This window comes from Tetrao urogallus, assembly GCF_951394365.1.
Source record: "Tetrao urogallus genome assembly, chromosome: 2".
Taxonomy (NCBI): Eukaryota; Metazoa; Chordata; class Aves; order Galliformes; family Phasianidae; genus Tetrao; species Tetrao urogallus.
This window is the reverse complement of record NC_136814.1, coordinates 54,925,570-54,952,293: the sequence shown is the minus strand read 5'-3', so window position 1 is coordinate 54,952,293 and position 26,724 is coordinate 54,925,570. Positions and strand designations below refer to the sequence as shown.

The window sequence follows — 26,724 nt, the reverse complement described above, 5'->3', positions numbered from 1 at the left end:
AGGTGATTTTGTCCCTCTACTCTGTTCTTGTGAGACCCCACCTGGAGTACTACACACAGTTCTGGAGCCCCCAACAGAAGAAGGACATGCAGCAGTTGGAGCAAGTCCAGAGGAATACCAGAAAGATGATCAGAGGGGTGGAGCATCTTCCCTACAGGGACAGGCTGGGAGGGCTAGGGCTCTTCAGCCAGGAGAAGAGAAGGCACTTTTCCAGTACCCGAAAGGGCCCTACAGGAAAGCTGGGGAGAGACTTTTTATAAGAGCATGAAGCAACAGGATGAGGGGAAGCGGCTTTAAACCGGAAGAGGGTAGATTTAGACTAGATATCAGGAAGAAATTTTTCTTAATGTGAGGGTGATGAGACACTGGAACAGCTTGATCAAAGAGGTCCCTGTAAGTATTCAAGGCCAGGCTGGATGGGGCTCTGAGCAACCTGGTCTAGAGGGAGGTGTCACTGCCTATAGCAGGAGGGTTGGAACTAGATGATCTTAAAGATCTCTTCCAACCCAAACAATTCTAAGATCCTTTGATCTTATGATATCTGGAAACTAGCCATAATATGTCATCAACTATGGGCTTAGATGAGCTCCAATATGTAACACCGTATAGTGATAAGCCAAATATTTTTTATAAAAAGATGCACTTAATTTCCTAAACTCTAAAAACTAATGTCTCATCAGTTATAGAAAAGGGAGTGAGCTATTGCGTAAAAAAAATAAGGCACTAGAGTTATTTGTGCTTTGTTTTCCTGTAAAAGAAAAATGCATTTCTATCAGTCTGAACAAAATACTTGTTTGTTTTTGCTTTTTTTTTTTTTTTTTTTTTTTTTTTTTTTTTTTTTTTTTTTTTTTAATTCCTTAATAGGACATTAAGTTTGAACCGAAAAATCTACTTCGGAATGGTACAATTATTTTCTCTAATTTCTCTTCAGAGATTTATTAAAATTTATTTATTAAAACTGACTGAAAAACAATCATGTTGATAGAAAGCAAAAATTCATAGGACTGCAGAATTGCAAGACAAAGTTTTCTACACATTCTAACAACATATTTAAAAACACCTTAATTACACGAAGCACACCAGACCAGTTTGGCCTGAATCATATATTAAAAATACCTATTTAAAACTTATTTGTGTTAGATGCCTTCCAACAAGATTACCATTCTTATCTTTTTTTCCCTCCATGATGAAGTTCGATGCAGTGTCAGCTCAACATCTATCACTTTCACACCGAAGCATTATGATGGTTGCCAATACGAAGTTACAGTACAACACAAATATGGTATTTCACATTGGTGTCATTATTTTTTCTTAGCATCCTAACACTTGAATTTCTAGAAAGCAGCCAGACAAAAACAGCCTTTGCATTCAGCAATCCAGTATTCTCTCCTTTGCAGTCTGCATTATTTCCAAAACCAATCTTTCAAAAATGGAAAACATTGAAAAGAAAACATTTAGATATAACTTGAAGTAATGTGATCCAAAAACATGCTATCCTATAGCTTTCAAAAGCTTTTTAAAAAACAAAAACATATTTTGAAAGACAATTTACTAGTACGTTTCTAAATTCTACTTACTTAAGTAATAATTTTATTTTCTAGTCTCAGAAGCTCAGATTTCCCCTTAAGCCAAAGACAATGTCAGTACGAATTCCAAAAATATGATGAATGAGGAAAGGCAGAATTCAAACCACTTACAGCTCCTCAAAGAATCAAGACAAGATTAAACAATTATTCTCTCATGATTAAGTACCTTCTGGTGTGACTACCACTGCTCTTGGATGCCAAAATGAGTATGTATTTGGGTGGTTCAAGAAAAGGCACTAGATAATATACTAGTGAAATAATGAGTAAAACATGACTCTAGCCACTAGCCTTGCTATTATTTCAGGGGTAAAGTATTTGAAAATTTGAAACTGTTAGTAGACTACTCCAGCTAGATTTCTAAAGGTTTCAGATACTACCACATTCTGGAAATCTGAAAACATCTATGATAACAGAAGATCTGCCATTTCTATTTGGAGGAAGAGCAATTCCTAACCATTTGCTTGCACTGTGCATAAGAATTTGTTAAATACAGGCTTGATCTCCATCACTTCAGCCACAGGTGTCCAAAGCTCTCACCACAGCTTTTTCTTAGCAATCAGAAGACAAATGCCTGGCAAAGTTCAACATTTAGTAGAAACCAGAGGCAAGACACTTCCTATGTTATCTTTGCCAACACAGACCGTAAGATTAAATTGAGTAAAATGTTATGGTTACATCACTGTTTTCTGGGAACAAGAAATTCTGAAATACAACATATGCTGTTATAAAACATGCTAAAAGACACTCATCTTCACGCAACTGTGTTTATTGAGGTTCACACTACCAACATTCAGAGAAGAACCTGAAAGTTTACCTGCTGAAGATTCAGCTTTTAAGCATTATTTTCTTCAAGTCTGGATGCTTCATGAACTATTTTTATACAACCGACTCTTTCGGAGTACATAGAGTCATTACAGGAATGTCTACATTTATTTCCCCTTTCAAAATTATTAATTACAAAATATTGGTCAGGCTGGTTAAAATAATCACCCTTTTTTGCTCACAATTTTTTCTGCTTTCCTTCACAATTTGACAAGAGAAAGCCCAGTAATTAATCTCGCTAAAGCACCAGAAAAACAGCTTGTCAGAAGTGAGCAAACTCCATTTTCCAGAGACAGTTTCTAAGGCAATCAATGCTCAGAGTAATTCATGCCTTCTAAGACTCCATTCACACTTTAATGGTTTATTATTCGTTCATTTATTATTACGAGGTCATGCATCATAACAAAATTGGTATCATAAAGACTGAGTAGCTATTCAAATAGTTTTGTTAATGCTAGACCACTGTTTTTAAAAACGTGGCCCATGAATTATCTTTAAAATTCCATAAAAGTTGACAACAAAAACTAACATACCGTAGAATCACCTTGGAATGATGCCTGCACCAACAGCATACAAACATTTAGCAATGAGAGCATGAAGTGCAAACTCCAAAGGCTAACATCACACTTGGTTTAGAATTCAAGTTTATCAAAACTCCCACGAACAATTTCTAATAGAGTGCTTTCAGTCAGAAATACAAACTATGCACTTAGAAAAACGCATTATTATAAGTCCTCTGCAGTACGTTTATTAGTGCATAAGTAACAAAGAGAATCTGAAAAATAATTTTAAAATCCTTCTTAGGCATTAATAAGCATAAATCTATTGCTTTCCCCAAGAATTTATCTTTAAATAAATTATCAAGAAACCAGCAGATAAATGTGTAAGAAAAAAAACCTCTCATACTTAAGGAGTTGAGACAGGGAAAAGGGTTTGCTTTTCAAGTTTAGAAGTGGACACATAAAAGCTACAAAGTCATTACAAGCTTGCAAGGCAACACTAGTGCTTCGGGTAACTTCAATATATTTAGCATAGACCTTACACAGAAACTATAGGAAAATGGAAATGAGGCTCCATATGTTAGGAATCAGGCAGAATAAGCTACACTGTCCTAAGTAGAGAAGAAAGCATATGGTCAAGGCCACCTCCCTCAGTTCTGCATGTCACTCTGCTCCAGTGGTCCACAGACAACAAAGGAGGTCATCACAGGTTCCTACAAGCGTGATTCCTAAAACATGCAGACAACATTGCAATTTCTGTCAGACTTTATGCCATATTTGTTGATTGGTTATTCCCAAAATCTCCTTCTATTCTTCAATAAACCACTCCATTCCTATTTATACTAGCTTAAAAGTAAATGTCTAACATCCATATGATTTCTATAGGAATGGTTAGAATGGCTACAGAATGGTTAGAGTTGAAAGAGACCTTAAAGCCCACCCAGTTCCAACCTTTCTGCCACAGGTAGGGCTGCCAACCATCAGATTAGACTTTCTGGGGCCCCATCCAACCTGGCTTTGAATCTCTGCAGAGAAGGGGTACCCACAGCTCCTCCAAGCAGCCTGTACCTACCACCCTCTGAAAAGGGTGGGGAAAAAGAGTTCTTATTTAGCAGCATTGCTGAAATGCTGATCAAGTGAAGTGAAGTAAATAAACATCTTCACAGTACCAAAGATTTAAACCTGAAGATATCAGTAGTAGGTTAGGTTTTATTTTCTGTCACAAAAAAAGTACATCACTATAATGGAAGGAAGCATAATACAAACTGTCAGTGTCCCTAAAGAGAAGCAGAGCAACTGAGAACCACGGAGAGACAACTATTTTTCCTCTGAGACTGAGTCACCCCATTAGCCTATCCAAGAATTTCTCCAGCCTACACATGAGCCTACACGTTCCTACTTCATCCTTCCCTACAAAGCAGACACATACAGAAGGTGGGGCAGTCATTAAATAAGAGAGACTAAATTCTGTATTTATTCTTATTAATAAACACTTCATATAGCTATTATCTTATGACAGCTAAAAATGCAATCACTACTATCCCTATCGAGCCACTGAAAGATTAAGTGGCAGATCTTTTTCACTCCTTTATGATTACTTTTCATTAAGTTATATCTACATCATTTTACTATTATGAAGAACTATTTAAGCAGTGAAATAGGAACACCAAAGATGAAGATTCCATTAAGTTAATACAAATCAGTCATTACTGACATGGTTTCATGATTTTTGGTTTTCAGTATTCCACATCATAACATCATGTAGTGCACTGGGAGTTTAACTGTTAATGCTCAAGTTCTGGATACCTGTCCAGAAGAGAAGAACTACATTCCCCAGAGGACTTTGTGGTCACAGTGAGTAGATAGAACTCCTGGCAAGGTCACCTGATGGGTTTTTTGTTCATCCGCTTTTCTTCCTTGGCTCTCCTCCCATCTCCCTGCTGCTCAACCGGACTGCACATCTCACCTCTGTGTTGCGGTGAGGCCTACTCACCTTTCGGACATTCTCTCTCTCATTATATTTGATTTATTAGCTTCAATTCTAATTACATTGTATTATAGTGTGTTATCTTGCATTCCGATACTATATTTAGTAAATTAGTTTGTTTCTCCTCAGATCGTTGCCACTGTTTTTAATTATTCTGGAGTCCCCTGTTCCCTTTTCCAGAGGTGCAGATTTTGCAAAATCCCTCTGCCCTGCTAGTCACAGAAGGGGGCTGAACCAGCCCGTAAACCGTTGACAATTACAGTCACTAATCAGCAAAGGTGAGAGGAAGAAAAAGGTTTCCTCTGATGTATTGCAAATCTCAAACAGCACAGAAAGAGGATTTTGAAATCCCAGAAATTTTTAATTTACATTTTATTGTATCTAAGTAGCTGAAAGACATCAACTTCATTCAGCAAAGGCATTTAACAGTTTTAAGGATATAGTGATATCAGCCTTACACCCCTGTATTAAATGCACTTAGGAAACTAGGTAAAACCATCTGGTTACTTTCTACACAGTTACACCAAACATGCTCAAGGTACTGTAAAATAAATACCATGCTATCTTCTTGCTCCTCAAAATGCTTTCCAGATCAGAACTGCAAATACTGCAGCTGAGGTGGGGATGTTGGCATTGTTTATGCTTGTGAACTATTTTCCTTAGGATAACCATGCTATTCCTTGGCACAAAGTATGTGACTATAATAAGATTGAATTCAAAATCACAATAAGCATATCCAAACACAAAAACTGCATTAAGTATTGTTACTAGAAACCAGTCCAATCCAAAAGAAAAATCAGGTGATGGAGGAGCCACAGAATGCTACACGCAGTGACATTTCATAGAACATATTCCTAACATGCTTGACCTGTCCTGGCTACTGTTGTAGGTAGGTGGACTCTGATTCAGCATGTTTTTGCACTCTTAACGAGACATCTCCCCAGCAGTTCCAAGTTAGGGTAAAATTAGAATTACTACTCAAAATTACTTCAGCATAAGGAGGACTGACTTCTCTACAACAGTTATACCCTGAACACCTGTTAAAGTTAATAAAAGCTGCAGAGGAAGACAATTTAGTCTTAAGTGATTATTTTCCCCATAAATTATTCTTAAATGTATTACTTCCTTTGAAGAACAAGCAATTACAGTTAAGATTTATCGATTTCATAATTCCACTTAGCAAACTAAATTTAAAATAAACGAACCCCAAGAATGTTCAGTATTCTATGAAGCGGATGTTTAAATAATCCGCATAGCTGATATCTCTCTACACTATTCATAGTGAAAGGATTTGTTAAACTCAAAACGTGAGGTACCATCTTCTGAAAGTAATTGTGAGTCAAACAAGAAGCTGAAATGGTTTGTTCTGGAGAGTGACACTAAAACTGCTGTAAAAATAGAAATAAAAGAAGAAGAAAGCTCGTTACAGGTGCATCAGTCTGAAAGAAGAGCTACTGATGTACCTTGATATAAGTGGGCTCAGCTTACCATGGAACTTCAAATCCCATCGACTGTTTCTTTCCAGACACTGTCATTTTGGTAATTTTCGGTACAATTTCAGATTCCATTCTGGCTGATCGGGAATCCCTTGATTTTCCTAGTAATAGACAAAAAGTATGTTTGAACTTAAAGCCATAACTAACAAGCGCTACATACAAAGTTTAACAGGTTACATTGCTTCTCTTTCACCCAAAATTACCAGTCCGTGATAATTATGGAATTTCACATTTCAATTTGAATAGATATGTCATATATATAAGTAAGAAACTGATCTACAAACATTTCTATTTTGAATATCTAATCTGCATTCTCCAAGCACTGATGTGACAGCCATACTGTTTAAGAGCATTGCTACTTTGGCAGTAGTTCTGCAGAATGACAAAGGCATATCAGAAAACATGAGGATGAAGAAAATACTTTATAACTGCTCATTAATCGATCAGGTTAACACTTTCTTGCAATTTTCCTTTCGTCTCAATACTGCTGAACCTTTACGTACAAGGTGGGGAAAAAAAAGTAGTCAGATACTGCTAACAGCAGCAGAAAATACAGATGGGTTACTTGGCCTTCCCACAAACCTGTAAAGATTGCAGACTCAAACTAAGCTACATCAAAGAAGCCAAGCAACACTCAAGCTAGCTAACTTAAAGGTAATTATGGAATGAAAACCAGAACTGAACAACCTACTCCCTTTTAAAGGCATCAATTTTTTACCATAATTTACATGAAAACACAGATACAGTAAGATTGATTTTGAATTTTGTGAAACTACATTCAACAGACCTAAAAGCACAGTTCCTTGGAAATCTGTTGAAGAAGTTATTTACCTGATGAGCAGCATAAATAAAAATAGTAAACTAGTTCTTTTCTTTCCACAACTCTCAGTTTAACATGCTAAGTAACTCCTTCCTCCCTCTTTTAAGAGAAAAGACTTCCAGCTTTGCAATATGAGTGACTATGACTACATCTCTTCAAAGATGTTATATACACAAGACAGAAAAACAATAACCTGAATTCAGAATTAAACTGAACATTTTATACAATCTTTACCTACAGAAGCATTTGAACACTGGAAAAATGCTATTAGTCTTCAAATAATACTCAAATTCTAACAGTCATAATCAAGTGAACACTCTGAATAAGAAGTTAATTTTTAAGTATTTTAGGTTACTATTGTAAGATGAACTACTGGAGCCACTTGGTCCTGTTCATTCAGATTAATTCTTTACTGCACCCTAAATATGACAGCTACACCTCTAAAACCACACGATCATAGCTCTGTACAAGTTGTATGTAAAGTTGTGGTCAAGCCTGTTGAAGTTTTGTTTCAGGTACGGAAAAGGAATACCACAGACACGTCTGTAATAGCACACCATAAAAGCTGTTGTGCAACTTTTCAGATTTTTTTTTTTTAAAGCAAAAAAACAATTGTTGATTGAGGAATTCTTAATTAACTTCATCTTCCTCATTTACTTTATCTGTTGATATTTATTTTTGTTATATGTAGCCTGGAGGTCTCTGGAAGAATTAGCCTGCATGCGTATCATTACTAATTGCAAACCAATTGCACCAAATAAGGAAAAACAGTATCAAGAGAAATAAAGGCAACAGCACAGTTCACAAAAAGTATACATTTTAAAACGGACAAATAGTAAAGAGCCAGGGAAAAAGTTCTCATAAATATAATTGGCAAGGACTAATAAATAAATGCAAAGATTTTCTTTCATGTTCAAGTACCTACCTAAACAGGTCCCTTACACCATTTTATTTTTAATGAGAACTTAATTATTTGAGTAACAATTTTTCAGAGAAGTTTTTTTTTTTTTTTTTTTCTCATTTCAACTGAAACAATTTTCAGTCAGACATTGCCTTCAACTGCTGGTTAGACATGAATGTTTTACAGGTCACTTGAAAGATGAATTATAGTTAATTCTCAGGAAACATCATGTTTGAAATCAGGCTGCTAGGAACTAAGAATTACTAGAACCACAATGAAAAAGTTGAAAGAAATGAATGAAAGAAAATATTTGTTACTGTGTACCTTGCATATCACTTACAATCCATTAGCAATAGTTGTTAAATTTGATCCAATATCAAAAGTCACCAGATTTTTAAAAAAGTTATGTTCTCTATCCAATTTATCAACTAAGCTTCAATCTGTACAGCTGTTGGAGTGTTTCAGATTGATCCAAAGTTAATGGTACCAGATGAAATATATTCCACGAATCCAGAATTGAACATTAATTTCAAGAAAGTTAAATAATTACCTTCAAAAGTACTATGCTACTCACTCTCTAGACAAAGTTTAAAAGACAAAAAAAATTCACCAGAACTACCTCACACACACAACTTACAATATTTACTGCAAACTGAAGCATTAAATTATGCACCTAGAAGAAACATGTCACACCAAGTAAGTGATTGTGTTAGGAGAAAAGGTTCCATATGCAGAACACTTAGCATTGAAAACAGGGCTGAACAAAAAGAATTAAAGCCTGAAGCATTCACACAATGCAACAAACACTGAAACCTAAAACAAGACATTAAAAACATTAAAAGGTGAATAAAGATTAAAAAAGTAAAATTACAAAGAGCAAGAGAAAGTAAAATAATTGTTCACTGACAGCAGACAGGTTCTGTTGTCACTAACAAAAAAAAAAAAAAAAAAAAAGCACTCATTTCCACATGGCTGGAGTAAGGAAGGAGACCAGGATCACATACAAAGCCAAACCAAACCATAGAGGACTACCCTGTAAAGGCAGCACTCAAACAGATGCAATAATCACACAGTAATTATTAGTAATACCACTGGTAGAAATGTGAAACACCATTTTTTCACTCCACTGTTTTCACAACTAAGTACAATAAAATCAAATAGCTCATTTAAGATAAGGATCAAGCCTGATTTTGTGCATTGCAGGTGCCATTACAGATTAATAGATACAGATTTCAGTACAAAGGACAAGCCTAGGAACAGAACATATACTTTACTATCTAATCTATGGAGTATTACAGAGAACTGCACCATAAACCCTTATCCACTTCAGCAGACAAAGCAAAAGCTATTCAGCACTTAACAGATAAATACAAATCCTTAAATTGAACCTTGGAACTAAAAGGAAGTCAGTGCGCAATGCTGATATAATTCCCAAAAGAAACACTTCTGAATCAACAAGCTAAATATCCTAAGGCAAGTGAATGTGCTACAACCCTGGAAAAAGTGTAGGTGCAGCAATCCCAATCTGATTAGAATAAAAGCAGATGCAAGAAAATTGACCTCCAAAGGAAAAAGAGATAAACTTCTTGCCAAGAAAAGCTTGATAAACATTCTTCTAACCATATGCCATTTAGACATTCTTAAATGCAAACCCAAGCAACTCAGTGACAATGTTTCTCCTAACACCAAGAGTGTGTATGAAATAGAGATTAATAATGACTCTTAATTGAAGTCCTAAAGTAGCTCCAATATTTCACTTACTCTAGCTATACAAAAAGCAAAAATGAGAGGGTCATTCATGAATTAGAAAAATATAAAAGCTTGCCAATATGATAGTCATCACAAGAATGTTTTAAAATATTAAAATAGTTTCATTTTTTTAAGCAAAGTAATTTTCAGATACTAACTAAACTGATGTCACTGAACCTGCATTACAAGTAAACCATACCTATAGGTCAAACAGTATTACATGCTAAAACATGCACTGATGCACCTTGCTTCAGTTTTACATTAGGACGAGCCCAATACCAAAGGGAACAGAGAGACCTGCACTGACATTACTCAAGTACAACTGTGATAGCGTTTGACGAAACTAACAAACATTTATGCTCCTCTTTGCTTTTCCATATCCTGTGACTGCCCTATGGTCTTCCAGCTGAATAGCCTTTTGATTTGGTCAAGAAGTCTTAACAGAGACACCTGCTGCAACTTGAAAATTATTAGTGGTACAACCCCTGAAATCTGATGGCATAGTGGAGTACTTGCAGACTAAAAAACAGGAGACAGATATACACATACAGCAACCAACTAAAACATCAGAGCAGTTTTTAAAACTGAAAACAGCCTCTCAGGGTGTTCATGGTGGAACAGCAGAAGTGCACGGACAAGTCAACCATCTTCCTTTACCATAATCAACTTCACAGATTTGGGTTTCCACTGTAAAAATGGCTCAAAGGATTACCTGCAAAAGATTTAAACAAAGAAAGCAAAAGATTATTTTACCTTCTTTACAAAATAAAAAAGATTTGAGAATTTATTTTTTTAGTGTATTTACCATTCTGTTAGTTTCAATGAAAGTAAAAATTGATCTTCAATTCTGTTGGAGGCATGGAAGAGTTATTTTTTTAGCACTTGGAACAGTCAAATGTCAGTCTGCTCTGTTCCCAGGTAGATTAGAGGCACATATAAACAACATAAGTCTGCTAAACATATGCTATCTCAAGAAACATAAGTAAGAAGTGAAATAGGGAGGAAAAAGTGTTCACATTGATACTGTAGAAATGAGCACTAGCACTAGTAGTGCTCCTATGATCCAGATGTCTGGATCTTTTTAACAGTAGAAACAAAACGTCACCTTTTTCAAATCCTATGCACAGAGACTGCTCCTCCCAATTTGCTTCCCTTCATTAAATTGGGTAACCGCCATGAAACTTTACACTAAACTGTATCACTACGCTGTGAATACTGCTTCTGAGAAAGATGAACTTCAATCTTTACGATGCCTGAACTAAAATAAAAAAAGAAAAATAAGAAGATAGGAAATATATCAAGGTGTCAAGCATGTCTTGCATCCATGCCTCTCAGATGGTAACTTTATTTAAATAAATCCAGGCTTACTCAACCACCTGCAGATTAAAAAAATATATTTTGTGCCTTTTGTTTATTTTGCTTTGGGGCTTATTTTTGTTTTTATAGCTCCAAGAGACAGGAACCTTTGAACTTCACTTTGCCAGGAAAAACAAAATTAATTTATTTAAGAACGTCCTCCCTTAGTCATCCAACTTTATGAGCATAAGTGCTACACATTTATATGAAGGTCATTCTAGAAGTGCAGATCTAGCTTATTCACATAATAAATGCAGCATCCACGCAATCCTTTTCACAGAATCACAGAATTGTAGGGGTTGGAAGGGACCTCTAGAGATCATTGAGATCAACCTCCCTGCCAAAGCAGGTTCCCTACACCAGGTCGCACAAGTAGGTGTCCAGGCGAGACTTGAACATCTCCAGAGAAGGAGACTCCACAACCCCCCCGTGCAGCCTGTTCCAGTGCTCCGTCACCCTCACCATAAAGAAGTTCTTGTCCACATTCGTGCAAAACTTCCTATGCTGCAGTTTCCAGCCGTTTCCCCTTGTCCTGTCTCCACGTACCACTGAAAAGAGACTGGCCTCACCACTATGGCCGCCACACTCAAATATTTATAAGCCTGGATCAGGTCCCCTCTCAGTCGTCTCTTCTTTTACTGATAGCCTGTTTTTTTTTCCTTGAACAACAAGGGTCTAAAACTCAGTCTTTTGTATGTCTCATGAAATTACTTAAACTACTGATTCTGATATACACTTCCACATTAAAGCTGAGCGCTTCCTATACTGAACACTATATGTTCTTAAGAATCCCAGTAAATCCACATGTATTTTTTTGTCACAAAAAAAAGAATATTTCTTATACTAAAGAATATCCACTTTTTATATTTCTGTTCAGTATCAGTTCATTGTCAGAATTGGAAAACAATTTTTTAGTATGAAGGTATTTCGGAACATTTTTTCCTAGTATCGTATATATTAAAAAAGTGTATTAAATTCTAGTATTTATCCTCAAACTAGAGATTCTACTTGCCAACTTCCCAATAAACTGCAGTAACCTGCATTATTTCTACTCCAGATAAACACACAAAGCAAAAAAACACAGAAACATAAAGCAGTAGTGGGGGAAGGGTTAAGTACTGCGTAAACCAGCAGTAGCATGGAAAAACGTACATGTAACCATGTCTTCTGATCTAAGGAGATATGGTTTGCATCCCTCCCTCTGCCACAGACTTTCTATATAACCACAAGCAAGTCACTTAAACCTTCACCTACCAATTATATAACAACATTCACTAATTGCATAAAGGAGAAAAGACAGGGCACTGGCACTGTGCTTTGTACCATCATATCAAGCGATTGTTCCAAGTGTTTCATGACTCCATTTATTTTTCAAGTGCTCTACTGGTGGTGCACCTGAGTCTATCAGCAGTAACACCAGTACAGACAGGACACAGTTCTGTCTGAAAAACAGATTAAGTAACTGAGGCCTGCAACACAATAATACTTTCCTTCCTATATGCTACAATTTAAAACTAAATTTAAGGCCCTAAGATTGAAAAAAAAAAAAATAAAATTCCAATCATGGGTTTTCCATGAGACAGCTGATGAAGAGATGCCAGAGTGATTACATGTAATCTCCTGCTCTGAAGGATCTATCATCCATTTGCCCACATGTATGCAGACTTACATTAACATTTAACACACACAAACATCATTGTAATAATCTATTTCAAAATACTGATTACAACATGCTTCAAATTTTTTCTATTCCTTCATGGACACCATAAAACCTCAAGAGCTGCTAGCCTTTAAGTTTCCCTTAAAAACAGAATAACCGTATTTTTCTCCATTCAAATCCCACAGCACACAAGAATAACATGAGAAAATATTTTTTTTTAAATGTCATTAGAGAGCTGCACAGTACTGAAAGTAATTTTCTTTTTTTTTTTTTTTTTTTTTTTTTTGTATAATTAGCTGAACTATTTGAAACTCACAAATTCTATAAAATGACCTAGAATTTGCAGCATAGTGCAGCTTGCCAAAGCACACACTGGATCTTTGGTGGTGGTGGTACAGAGAATTATCAACATATCATAGCACTGGGAACAGTACCAGAACTCCAGGACTCTGACCATGTCCTACTACTTACGCAAGCAAGCATCTGAAGCAACAAAGGGTAATAAAGAAAGGAAAAAAAACCAAATGTAATGATTTAAGAAAGTCTCTTCCATTCCTCTATTATTCAGTTGCCTTTAAGGAACAGTCTGAGCGACTGAGACTGAAATAAAATTGTCATTTGTCGAAACTCAAAATAAAATGTCACTCCACTGTATTTAAATTATACCAGTTCAAAATACTTATTTTAGGGAAAAGTATGACATTATACTATTATAAACCGCAATGAACAATAGATGTTAACAATCTCACTCTCATGAAAATAATACAATCTACAAAAATAAAAAAGTCAGTAAGCTAAGTTACCTTCTACAGTACTTAAACACATCCATTCTGAAGCCATTACTGAAAACAATTCCTCAAACAAGAGCATTTAACATTTTCTCTTTAAAAGAAAGGTTATTTCGTAATAGAAACCACAGTCAGGATTTCCAGGTAACTTTGTCTTCCTTTTATAAGTACTGCCTTCTTTGTAAAGCTTCAGATGGTGAATATGACTTTTTTCATGAAAATGGGAGTAGGAATTTTCACTGAAAAATGTTGAAAGTAAAAATATTTACTTATGCCTGACTAGAACAATTGCTTCATTTTTAAGGTTTGATAGTGTGTGGGGAGGGGGAGGACATACACAGGAATATCAAATAGCTTGCTCTACCTCCAACATGGGCCAATTCTTTGCAGCTCTAACAAAACAGACCTGCTACAATTTACTAGCCCAACCCTGAAGGTGTAGAAACAGTTTGCCTTGCGACAGCCAGTTACCACTTCTGGATATGCATCAGGCACTATCAGAGGGGCTAGCAGTTTCTCTTGCAACAGTTAGCTGGCATTGGACATTGCTCATGGCTTGCTTTCAAACCTAACAGCTTCTGGCTAATTGAACAAATGAGTTTTTGCAATTCTGAGTTCAAATGAAGTGTCTTCCTGAGGTCAATTTTTCCCCCCCAATTCCAGATACAGGTAGAACGAGGAAACTGGAAAAGAGCAGGCAAAAGTTTACTTTCAAAAAGAGCAGCAAAAAAATATAATTTGCCTAAGTTAAACCATTCAAAAGATCTTTTTACTTCCTGAAAAACAAGGATTAAAAGACTCAAACATTAATACAACAGAGGAGAGCAACAGTGAAAAAGAAGAATTTGAGATTATTTAAAAACCTAAATTGTGGAAAACTTGTAGTGAAAGCAGAGAATGCAAGAGGACACATACTGAGTGACAGATCACACACAGAAACTAAGCATGAACAGCAGGAACAGAAGAGTGATGCAAGCTACAAGTGGAAAAAAGTGAATGTGGGGGAAAAAAAAATCACGGCCAATGACTGGAAAAATAGGGAGACTAAGAATAACCAGATAGAGATTGTAGTGATCACAGAATCATAGAATGGCCTGGATTGAAAAGGACCTCAAAGATCATCTTGTTCCAACCTCCCTGCTGTGGACAGGGTCGCCAGGCACTAGACCAGGCTGCCCAGAGCCACATCTAGACTGGCCTTGAATGCATCCAGGGATGGGGCATCCACAACCTCTCTGGACAACTGGTTCCAACACATCACCACCCTCTGTGTGATGAAGTATAAAAAAGTGGAAACAAGATGAAAAACTCAGAGTAACACGAGGAAATGTGTTTAGAACAGAAATAGGAATTACATGAAAAATTCTGAATATGACTTAACAAATTAGAGAATGGCATACACACTGAAATTAGATCAAGTTGAAGTGGATGGAGTGGAATGGTTTCTAACTAGGCAATAACACATTACCCTTCCTGTCTGGACCTTAGCCGGAATTTCTGGAGTGTCACTGTAGCCTTGCCACCAACATTTTCTCTCTAACTGAACCCAAATGATGTAGAATATAGCAGTCAGTTACTGATACTCTCTTGCTCTTCTTACCAGAAATAAGTACCTTCTAGTGGAACTTTACTGTGAATTTTATATTCAAATTGTGTGCATTCAAATACTCAAATATTGCTAAACTGACAAAAAAAAAAAAAAAACATTTTTTTTTCTCTTGGTACCCATTGCCACTGTACCTGCAGGCTTCACAAGCAACTTCCTTTCACCATTTTAGTAGGTTTTTTTTATTCACAATGTCATTATTCCACTTCAGAAAATAACTTGGAATATCTGATGTCCCAGAAAAACCTAGTATTTCAGAAAATGCTATAATGTATTTTATATGTCAAATTTGTTACTGACCTCTATCGCAGCTGTGAATATTCAGAGCTTTAGTAGATTAAACTCTTCCCTGTTTCCAGATGTTTAATATGACACTCCAATCAGCAATCACCCTGAAGTAGTGTTTAAGCAATATAGTTCAACAAAGGAACCCATAGTTCAGTTCTATATGCAGACCACTGATTAAGTCTTTTCATAGACATGGCTATTTAGTCTGCAAACTGTGAATATAAACCAGACTAGATGAAAGAAAAACATCGTCACTGGAGTAAAACTCTCATTTCAAGATTTCCAGTTTCATTAAGCCAGCACCTCCGGAGTAAAAGGAGCAGAGGTCTACTGTACGGAAAAGCAGACCTGTGGGGGGATGTCTGCCTTCTAGAGATTACACAAAAAACAGCTGTCTCCTTTTGATGTTTTCAACACGTAAACATTTAAAGGTCCAATAGAAAATCACAACTATTAAAACAGTGACTTACTCATCCGTCAAGTCCTAGATAGCAATCCCTGCAGTATTTCTCGTGCCTACTGTGCCTATTACTTATAGCTAAATGGGCTAAAACTCAATCCTTCACATAATTGTAACTCACTGCAACTCATCCTGTAACTACTGAAACCGTATTTTTGGTAGGTGTATTTCTTGCACTACTCTCGAGTAATGCCAATGACATCCCTTCTCAATCCGTAACCAAAGCTACAATTTGCTGTAAAAATCATTTACTTATTAGACATTTGCAGTTGTTCTGTACCAGCGCCTATCCTCTCCCACACAAACAACTAAATCGTTGGTGGTGTTTTCTAATTCAACGAATTTTTCTTAAATGACTGTGAATTGTCTTTCACTGTGATTTAGAAAACGCTCAGATCGATATTTCTGAAGTGCAACTTCCTACCATAAATGGTCATGTAAAGAACAGAGTCAGCACCATATGTAGGATAACCCTAAAAAGATATTATCTATTGCTACTCAGTTAATTGAGTAGAATACACATAGGCCATGCAAATGAACACAATTTCTGTTAAAAACTTGGCCCAAAATGAGTATGTAAAACTGAAAGTACAATACGTACATTCTATTAAAATTATAATTTCCCAAAATAACAAACAGCAACATCAAGGTTTAATTCTTAATTAATATTATAATGCCAGAGGATGGTGCTATTTGCTTGCACATCCTCCAATTAATTCAGAAAAAAAACGTCATGCCTTTTACACACACGGACATTCTTGATGATTGTATTACAGGACTGTCAAGATTTTACTAAAGAAAACTTTCCCAATCCACAACTTCTATTTATGCACTAAAATATCTTCAGTAAGAAGCAGAAGTTAACTATAAGGAGAATAATAACAAGAGAACAACAAACTGACAGTACACAAAAAGTAGAATCATCTTGTATTTGTTCACTCTTCCACAACTTCTCTACAAACTTTCCCCAGAAGGTTAATAATGCGTTCTCTCAAAGCATCAGAAGAGACTAAAAAAATCTAAATGTTCAATATATAAAGGTGAAACAGTTCAACTACTAAAAACCATATATCTAAACATATACAGTGTCCACAGCAAACTGACTCACAAATGCATTTAATTACACAAAGTTACTGCATACAAGAGTGATAACTCACTGACAATGCCTTTTGTATTTGTGCTTGCAAGGCTATGCTAATTTAACAGTAAATCCTCAGAAATGTACCATTTTTTAATTCATATTTTTAAAGGCAAAAGATGGAGGTACTTTACTTACATATTTTACAAAAAGTCAGCAACAGACTCCAATTTTTAAAGCTTTACCTATAATGAAGATGAAAGGAAATTACAGAATTTATTAGAATTTCACTAAAGGTCAACTCAGAGATAGTAGGAATGGTGATATGGGCTTGTCAATAGGAATGGAGCTAAGAAGATGGGAGAACATTGTGTGGAATAAAGATATTTCAACAGTTTTTGTGTTGTGACAAAATTGATTTCTTCAGTATCCTCATCATGCTACCACTACTCCACGGACAGAATGAAAGATCTTCCCAAACCTGTAAACTGGGCATATCTCTGGAATTGGGTAAAACTAGGCACGAAGTCAGCAGTTAGTAACTGACAGAAACTTCTTACATACCATACCATCAACAACATAGTATGTGTTCAGAACACTGACTCACTTCTTTATCCCTTCACTTTGGCAAGCTACAATCTTCAAATTTATAAATTATTCTACTATAAACTCCTAAACAGATTTGGACATAAGCCTCAATGGAAAAGAAGACTATCTTTGTGGGAGAAGCTCAGTATTTATTTATATTTGTAACTCACCTCGAATTTTTGGTACAAATATTTAAAAGCTAATTAAATTAATTTTTTTTTGCTGTGCAACAGATGGCAGCAGAGGGGCAGTCAGACACAACGGCATCTGACACAGAAGTGTGTGTGAGGCAAATGTGTGGAACTGTATTACTCTGTGTGGCAGAAGGCGGCGATGATTGCCTTCTGCTGAGATATAAACGTTATGGGGCAATATAAGATGACAAGAAGGAACACTATCTCACCCCTTCCATTGACCAGTGATGGCTCAAGAGAAGCACAGTCTCCATCAGGAAAGATATTGCTCCCACAGCTGCTAACCCTTAAATGAGGGTGAGGAGAGGCAGACGCAGGGTCCATCCCTTCCAGTCAATCAGGTGCACAGCTTGCACCTGAGCTGGGCTAGTCATGTCTTCTCATCTGGTGCTCAATCACTGGTTCAGGCTGTGACGTGGCAATTCCACTGCATCTTCCACGTGGAAAAAATTGCACATATTGACAGTGATTAACATTTTCTAAGCACTGATGAAGACTAAACAGTGGATGAAGCACAGTAAGGCGGTGGGTGGCGCATTTCAGCCGTGACAACAGAGACACTGGGTCACCTCCGCTGGTACAGATTTTTATGAGCACAGCACGCAGGCTCTTGTTCATCATTAGCAAAACGCATAGCTCATGGTGGCTGTGCTGAGTGTTTTGTAGCTGAGAATTTGCATTAACAAATAGTGTTATTGTGCCCTTTGTAACTCTTGTAGTTTCCATGGAAATAAATAGGAAACAATGCTTTTGGAGCAACCTACATACACAAACATTAAATATTTTCACCAAGCAGTAAAGCAACTCTCTACGATGAAAACTACAACCAGACAAGAGAACGTAAACAAGAATAGTCAATGGTAACAAAAAAGAAAAACAAGAACAATGGCATGTTGGAAGCTACTGTGCTATTGTAAGCCCCAAAATAAGGATCAGTAAAAGATATCATTGTGACCGAATAAATTAGACACGGTCATTTTCCCAATTATTGCAAAACAGAAGCTGGAACAAAAGGTATGCTTACTGCTTGCATTTCTTTACTACTTTAATAAATTGAGGAAACTGACACAGAAGAAGCTGACAGCATCTACAACAGTGACAACCAGGATGAGGAAGACATGGCCACGTGAAGATGAAAGCAGTAAAAGGTAAAACTGAACTTCTAAAAATCTGCCTGTTTTGAGAAAGTAAGTTCTATGCAAGGCCTTCAGCTCAGTGAGTAAGATATGCCTGCTAATCTGGATGGAAAAAAGCTCCCAAAGGCACGAAAAAAATGAAAAGGGAAACAGGAGACATCATGCTACCACTCATGGCAGGTGCTCTGATGTTAAGGCAATCTTGCAGAGTAGCATCTTCCTATGAGAATCTAAGATGGTGGTCATTTCTTTCAGAACAAGTATTATCTCTGGATGCCACTTACAGTAAATAGAATTTTTAGAGAAAAAAAGATATGCTTACATGAAATAATGATACTGCTGATGAAATGATGCATACAGATGAATAATGCAAAAGGGTCTTCACAGGTGATTATCTCAAGCCACACGACTTCCAGACCTAACAATGATAAGCCCCTGATGATGAAAGAACCATACAAAGAATAAGGATTGAATAGAAGTACTTCATACATGCTATTTTACAGGATTTTACAAAAGAGCACAGCTCAAAGATGGAATTGTAACTTGAAATCCTGCCTCTTCTGTAATTGCAACCACCCTCTTATACCTCAAACTTAAGATGATACAGGAAATGTACAATCTTACCAGAAGTTAAGTGATGTACTAAGTTGACTGTAAAAAGCAGTGAATGGAACAGTTTAATATACACATTTAGAAGTTACTTTAAAGCAATTATTTTGAAGTGAAAAATGTTTAACATGCTCAAATTTTTATCATTCTTTATATAACAAAGAATAAAAGTTAAGAAAGAATGAGTGGAAAACAGAAGACATTAAAAATGCATTGTTCTCCTTTGCACGTGCAAATTAGGTAAATTTAAACATTTCACACAAAATGTGTTCAAATGAAATTTGCTGAGTGAACATACACCTCTTAGAGTACTCACTTTACTTGGACTAAATGTAAAAGAATGATGCAAAACACATGCTTTTTAAAATCAAGTAATTAACAAGGTGTTTTGTATGGTTGTTTGTTTTTTAACTCCAAATTAGATGCTGATATTAATGAAGTACCTACTCTTTCCATCCCTTCATTAGTCCACAATTTTAGGTTAAGGGGAGGTGGTTTATGCCATTATTCCTTAACTGCAAAATATTAAGCAGTTCTAAATAATAAAAATAAAAAAAAAATACTGCATTACAATTCCTAAGTTGAAATTCATAAACAATGCTTTAATGATCCTTCTATTACTTTACACTATTATTTTATTATTCAACTTAGAACAATTAAAAAAGAATTTTGGGTTTGTAAAAAGTTTTTTAGGTAGATGGAATAGTTTAAGTATTCTGTGAAGATATCCAACATCAATTTTAAAAATATAACACCAAGAGAAAACATTTAAGGTTTCCTCATACTAACTGAATTTTGTTATGCCACATGACAAATAAAACAAGGGCCATATGTGTGTGAAACAAGAAGTTTCTACAATACGTTCATGCCCATCAATTTAGTTCTATAGATTACATTTATCAATTGATGACTAGTATTAGGGATTAACAGGGATGCACTCTCCCTACACTTGTATTAAGTAACACTAAGCCAGAACATCGTTCTATTATTACCCAGAGTATCATTCCTTTCCTTAAAGCTATTTTCTAACCATGTTGGAAAAACAAAAGAAGACAAAAGGAAAAAGCCTAAAATAGTCTGGTGATGTGAGGCACTGCCAAGGATGTCAAGAAAAGCCGTGGATGCCCCATACCTGAAAGTGTTGAAGCCAGACTGAATGGAAGCCCATGGCAGGTGGGCTGGAATTAGATAATCTTTAGGGGCCCTTCCAGCCTGATTCTTACCCATTCGTTATTTGATAGAACAAACTATCAATGAGGATACAAAAGCGTTACTCCACTTCCATTTCTTCTATAGGAAGACTCCTCAGCTGTCATAACTATACTAGCAGATTTGCATTTCTATTCTTTATACTGGGGTTTAAAGCTCAAGACACAACTCTTCTCATATAGGTTCATCACTATCAGTTCTCTTCTGGTACATTTTCCAGATACTTTAGTGCTGTAAAGAACCTTGTTCATACATGTACTTCCTAAACCCTAGCAACTTCATTTGGGAAAAAAAGTACAATCTCAATTTTGTCCTTGGAAGTACAGAGATGAAAGTTCAATACACTGCACACATACCTACTAAACAGCAACTGTCTAACAAAGACGAATAAAACACTTAATAAGAACATTCCTATTGAAGGCCAATTACATTTTTTCTAAGCATGAAATGAGAAGCAAGCTGTTATTACTGATTTATATTTTACTAAGGAGTTCTTCCGGGTTTTGTTAATTTTTCTGTTGCCTCAACCGTCAAGTCATCAGGCTTCAACATCTACTCACTCCTGTTGCTTCCTTTAATTCTAATTTAGCACATTCCCAAAGCAAACACAATTAGTTTGCCACAGTGCTGTCTTGCCTTCTTCATATAGGGTAAACATTTGAGGCAGGTCAAAACACAAAGGATGCAATGGTTATTAAAAAAGACAAAGAGTACTGAAAAGTAAAAGCTTTAGTATTCTTTACTACATAAACATGTTAGAGGCAACACATTTACAGAGAAAGGATCTTTGAAAGCTAGGTGTAAAACTGCTAAAGATCTCAGAATTTAACTTGCAAAACAAACACAGGCTCCATCAAAGAAGCTGGCTGATCAAGCACACTGAATTTATCTGACATCAAGAACCTCACACAGTGTCATAGCAAGTATTAGAAAAAAGAACTGACAGAAGTTTAAAAAAACAAACAAACAAAAAAAAAAACACTTTCACACAAATCTCAAGCCATTATCCACCACACTGTTTGTACAAATGTTGCTACAATATACACATAATGAAGATGTAATTTCATGAGGAATACATTGTGGATGCTATCAGTGGGTATTTATTAGGAAGTCAGTGAACCTAACACGAGAATATTAAGCTGACAGTAGGGCTTTCACTAGCTAACTGAAAAAATCCTGGTATTAGGTAGTAATTTTATTTATCAAGGGAACTGTTGCAAGAAGAAGAGGTCCAAGTCATGCAGAATCAAACAAAATGAAAGCAAGCAAAGCAAAATCTACATGACACATATAGTAACATAGATCTAAGCAGCAAAAGATACATTAAAATCCGTTCTGTATTAAAATTTAGGAAAATATTATAAAAACTGTCCTACCTTCAGTATAACAAACTTCCTAATTTACATAAAGATTTCCCTTTGTAATTGAAGCCTGTTTTACATTATCTACATTACGTTTGCACAATTTACGTACATTATCCCTCTGAGAATTTAACTATTCTCCAGTTTCCTAAGAACTCCTCTGCCCCAAGCCAAATGTATCAAGATCCTATACTTATCAAAGATAAACTTGATTAAGTCTAGAAAAAAAGGGAGACTGAACATTACCATACTCTGAATAAGGGAGATTATCTAGAAAACATCCTGCATATAGATGGGACATGAAGCACAGCATAGGAGGCTCTATTGTTCATTAATTCTATTGTCCACTGAAACTATTCAGGAGATCAAAACTGGTTTATAAAGAGCTGTGTACCCTAGTCTAGAATAAAACCTGAATACAGTAAAACACAATGTGGTTTCAAGTAAGTTTGCAAGATTTATCAGATGCAGGATATGAATGATAATGAATACCAAAAAGAGAAAAGTTCATTTGCCAGTCTGAAGAAGTGCATTTCATTCTACCCGGACTTCAGAGAGAAACCTGTGCAGTCTGAAGTTCTTTTTTTCCACGTTTTCCTCTTCCTTGTTGCAGTGAAAGAAAAGTTAAGACATGTACAGCAGTAACTGCATGCACACAGATCACAACCACAACCTTACAAGTTTACCAGAATACATATATCAAAAAACACAATTAAAATCATACAATAGCCTTGAAAAGCCTTTACCTAAGATCTTTAAGAGGCAATTTTCCTCTTTTTTTTTTGACTTGGGCATTGAGTTGTTCTTTGCATATACCCACTTTCACCCCCTTACTTAGCTGACAAGCAAAGTTAGTCATTTTCCTATCTATGTAAGCCTGCAATAGGGAAGAGGAAAACATTAAAAATAGGAAAATGTGATTCTAAAACCACAAAAAGGTGGTAACAAGGACTCAAGGAGTACTCAAAACAACTTCAACTTATATTTTGGAATTAATTAGATATAAAGTTTCCATTTAACCTGGATTTTTAAATGCAGTAAAAACACAGAAGAGTAACTGAAGCAACAAGACCAGTCACAGTTCCTCCCTGTTTGTCAACCAGGTATTACGTATTCCACAGACATGGCTTTCCTCCATACTGAACTTACTAGCAACATTATTTTTCAGAGGTTTTGGCTTTTTATGTATGAATTTCTACAGTAATTCTGTAGAGTTTTGACAGTAACTTCAAGAGTTTTAAGCTTCATGGCACAGGTCTAACAGAAGACAGGAGGAATCTGGTACTCAAGTTACTTGTAATTGTCAACTCTAAACACTAAAACATCACTTATCATGAAAGGAAATACAAGGGAGTTGAGATGATTAAAAAAAATGGATAATATTTTGTCAACAAAGGACAAAACATTTTGGTACAGAGGCATACAAGTAGCGAGCGGGCAACATTTCTGTTGGCATATCTATGACATAACAGTACAGCACACAACTGACAAGTCTTGTAACAATACTGAACCACACGGAATAAAAAAATGTATGATACTACAAAAGCACATTCAGAAGACAGGACAGAGATAAGGTAGGAACTGATAACACAAATTTTACCAGAAATAAAATTATCTGCAGTTTAAGTTACCTAGAATAAAAAAAGACAGTATAAAGTAGTTTTGTATTTTCTTGTTGTATTTTAACATCACCTTGGCTTTTGCCTTTTAACTTCATTCCTGAATTTCTACATGTTCTGTTCTGCAGCTCAAGTTAATTTTTCCTTGGTAACAGATATATTTTAAATTAGTTTGTTGCTGTTGTTTAAATCCCACAATTTTGAATTTGATATACCCATACTTCTAACATTCAGGTGACACGCTAATTTCTGAAGCTGAAATGCATTGGTTAACAAGTGTGAAATATCACTGTCTTAAGTCTAATCAACAGCTTTGCTTTGAGTACTCAAATGTAAACGTCAGGGAGAAGTTACAGCTTCTGGACTGATAATACATTAACACTACAGCAGCAATTATTTATCCGTAAAATTGCTGAATAATACATGCTGCAAAGAGCAGATTGTCTCTGAAAAAACACAGTATTTATCCTCAGAAAACAGAGATAAAATGCTAACAGCCAGCATTAAAGTGCTTCTAAATTAAAAGACTACTAATGCAAATGTAATTGAATTCTGCTTCCTACTGCAGGGAAAGTGCTGGCTGGGAATGGTGAAGTGATCACTCTATTACTGAAGAGCTCAGACTATCAACTCAGTAACTCAGAAAACAAGTCTTTTCCCATAGACAACGCAAACGAAAACATGAGACAGATGACTTGATAAAAACTTGTAAAATAGCCTTACTGTAGTCTTAGTTACAGAAAGAATACCTCATTCAGTTATGTTTTCAAATAAGATATTCTTCCTTTATTTACAAGTTTATTTTACAAGGTCACAAACAATTCTAGAACAATTTTTCAGAGCTTTGAAATTCTATCATAAAAATAACTTTTTCATGACTTCTCTAACATTTTAGATCTTACAACCATTACAACATGCATTTCTCCTACCAATCTGCCTGATGATTTTGATTCAGAATGCTCATGCTGAACTAGTATTAAGACTCCTGTTCTCAGCACCATATTTATCCAAGCCTGAGTGTGACATACTGATACAGGACATTCAACACTGACTGTTAAGTGTTAATCAAGCAACTTTAAACACTTGGTCCACACAGAGAAAATGTAATATAAGGAGAAAAAAAAAAACAACAGATGTACTGGGCCATTTTTCCTATACTGACTTGCAAATGACAATCTTAAGGGAAGAAAACTGTCATTCAGTACTAGTAGTAAATCTACAGATAGATAATTCTCATGCTAGCAAAGAAAAATCACATAAGAATCTGCCACAGAAAACAGAAAAATATATGTTTTACCAAAACTGGCAGTGGAGAATGGATTACCAAACAAATTTTCAATTTAAGATTTTTGAAAACTACGACTCTCAACCAAACCTTCCCAGCACTCCAGCAATCACATCTGAGATTTCTGAAAATTTTTCACATTACCTTTTAAGGACACAAGGAAAAGGAAACAATGGCCATCTTTACCATGACCTGGAAAGGACTGATATACAACATCACTGAACAAGCAGAGCTACTGTTTCCCCAAGATCGCTGCTTTTTTTCTGGAATCTTAAGCTTCTAAAATAATAATAACCATTTTTAGTTTTATCTAAGATCTCTTAGTTTCCAAGCAAAACACTCAACTTTCACACACAATGCAGCAACTACGAAAATGATCGACTTTGTATCGGATTATATGTTGTGTGAAAAAGCCAAATCATACTAGTGTTAAAAGACTACAAAAGAAAACTCCAAAAACACTTGGAGTGTCACTTTTTCCATTGTAGGTGTATGGTATGTATAAGGAGAAGCTCAAAGAGATATCTCAAAGGATTTTAAGAAGCTTTTCAATACTGATGACACATTTTTCCCTGAAATAACCCACTTCCTTTCTAAAACCCACACAGTACCTTAGTGTCAAGACTGAATTGCTTCTCCTGAAGTACATGAATACATTTTTCTTACCTAAAACACTGAAGTCTTACATTATCAGTCCTATCTTAAATCATGGAAAGTAGTATTGCTAGTCATGTCAGATTTCACACGTTTCCATTCAGTAAAGAACACATTCCCCTTGCCACAGGCTGAATATGTGTTGTACTAAAGTATCACTAGGTATAAAGGGCTCTTATTGGGCATTTGAGAACTTCTGTTACTGGATAATGAGAAAAGCCAATGGAAGTTGGGAAAAATATTTCTTTTCAGTATCTAGGTATAAATTACCAATTTTGTAATGGGCAAAATCAAGGGATTACAGCTAAGTATGGTAAGTGGAAATAAAAACTTTTTGGCTAATGAAAGCATATTGGACATCACAATCAAACTTCACAATGTTATTTTCTCCAAGATTTCTTTGGAGTTCTCCCTAAGATATCAGTTCATGATTTTATTTTTAGTTAAGACTTCCAAGATCACCTAATCACAATAACAGAGCAGAAATGGCCAAAGCTACTTGTCAATATCGGTTGCAGCATATGAAGTCAGCAAAAAAAAAAAAAAATCATATGTGCTTGGACTGAAAAAGCACCGTTAAGAATCAAAAATAGGCCCTACTGCATTCAAATGAATGATAAGAAAAAGCTATTTACATTAACTCACTTTGTGGTAATGCTTGTGAGATTTCCATTTTCTTCTGGCGTAAGGCAAAATTGAAAGAAGATATTTACACAGAAGAGTCAAAGAATGAATTCTAGAAAACTGTTAAGATAAATAACGTTAAGTAAATGCAAGCTAAGCATCTACTTGTTTTGCTTGTGGGTCATATTCTTGAAAATGTCCTGTCTTCATATCAACAACCTGAATACCTGCATTATTAATAAAAATCAGAAATCAACAACAAATGTCAGTGAATAAGTACTTGCTAAAACGTAGTATATAATAATACCTAAATAATAAAAATACTTGCTATAATATGGTATGATAAAT

General features: G+C 35.6%; 1 protein-coding gene across 1 annotated transcript in view; it reads right to left on the bottom strand.

The window, feature by feature from the left end:
* Positions 1–26,724, bottom strand: part of HBS1L (HBS1 like translational GTPase) — a gene marked incomplete at both ends in the record, with an annotated part of 63,726 nt that overhangs the window by 20,941 nt on the left and 16,061 nt on the right. Inside the window, one exon of the mRNA XM_079550342.1 lies at positions 6,384–6,492. Within this exon, the coding sequence (XP_079406468.1) occupies positions 6,384–6,492 (109 nt within the window). The remainder of the gene's footprint in view (positions 1–6,383; positions 6,493–26,724) is intronic.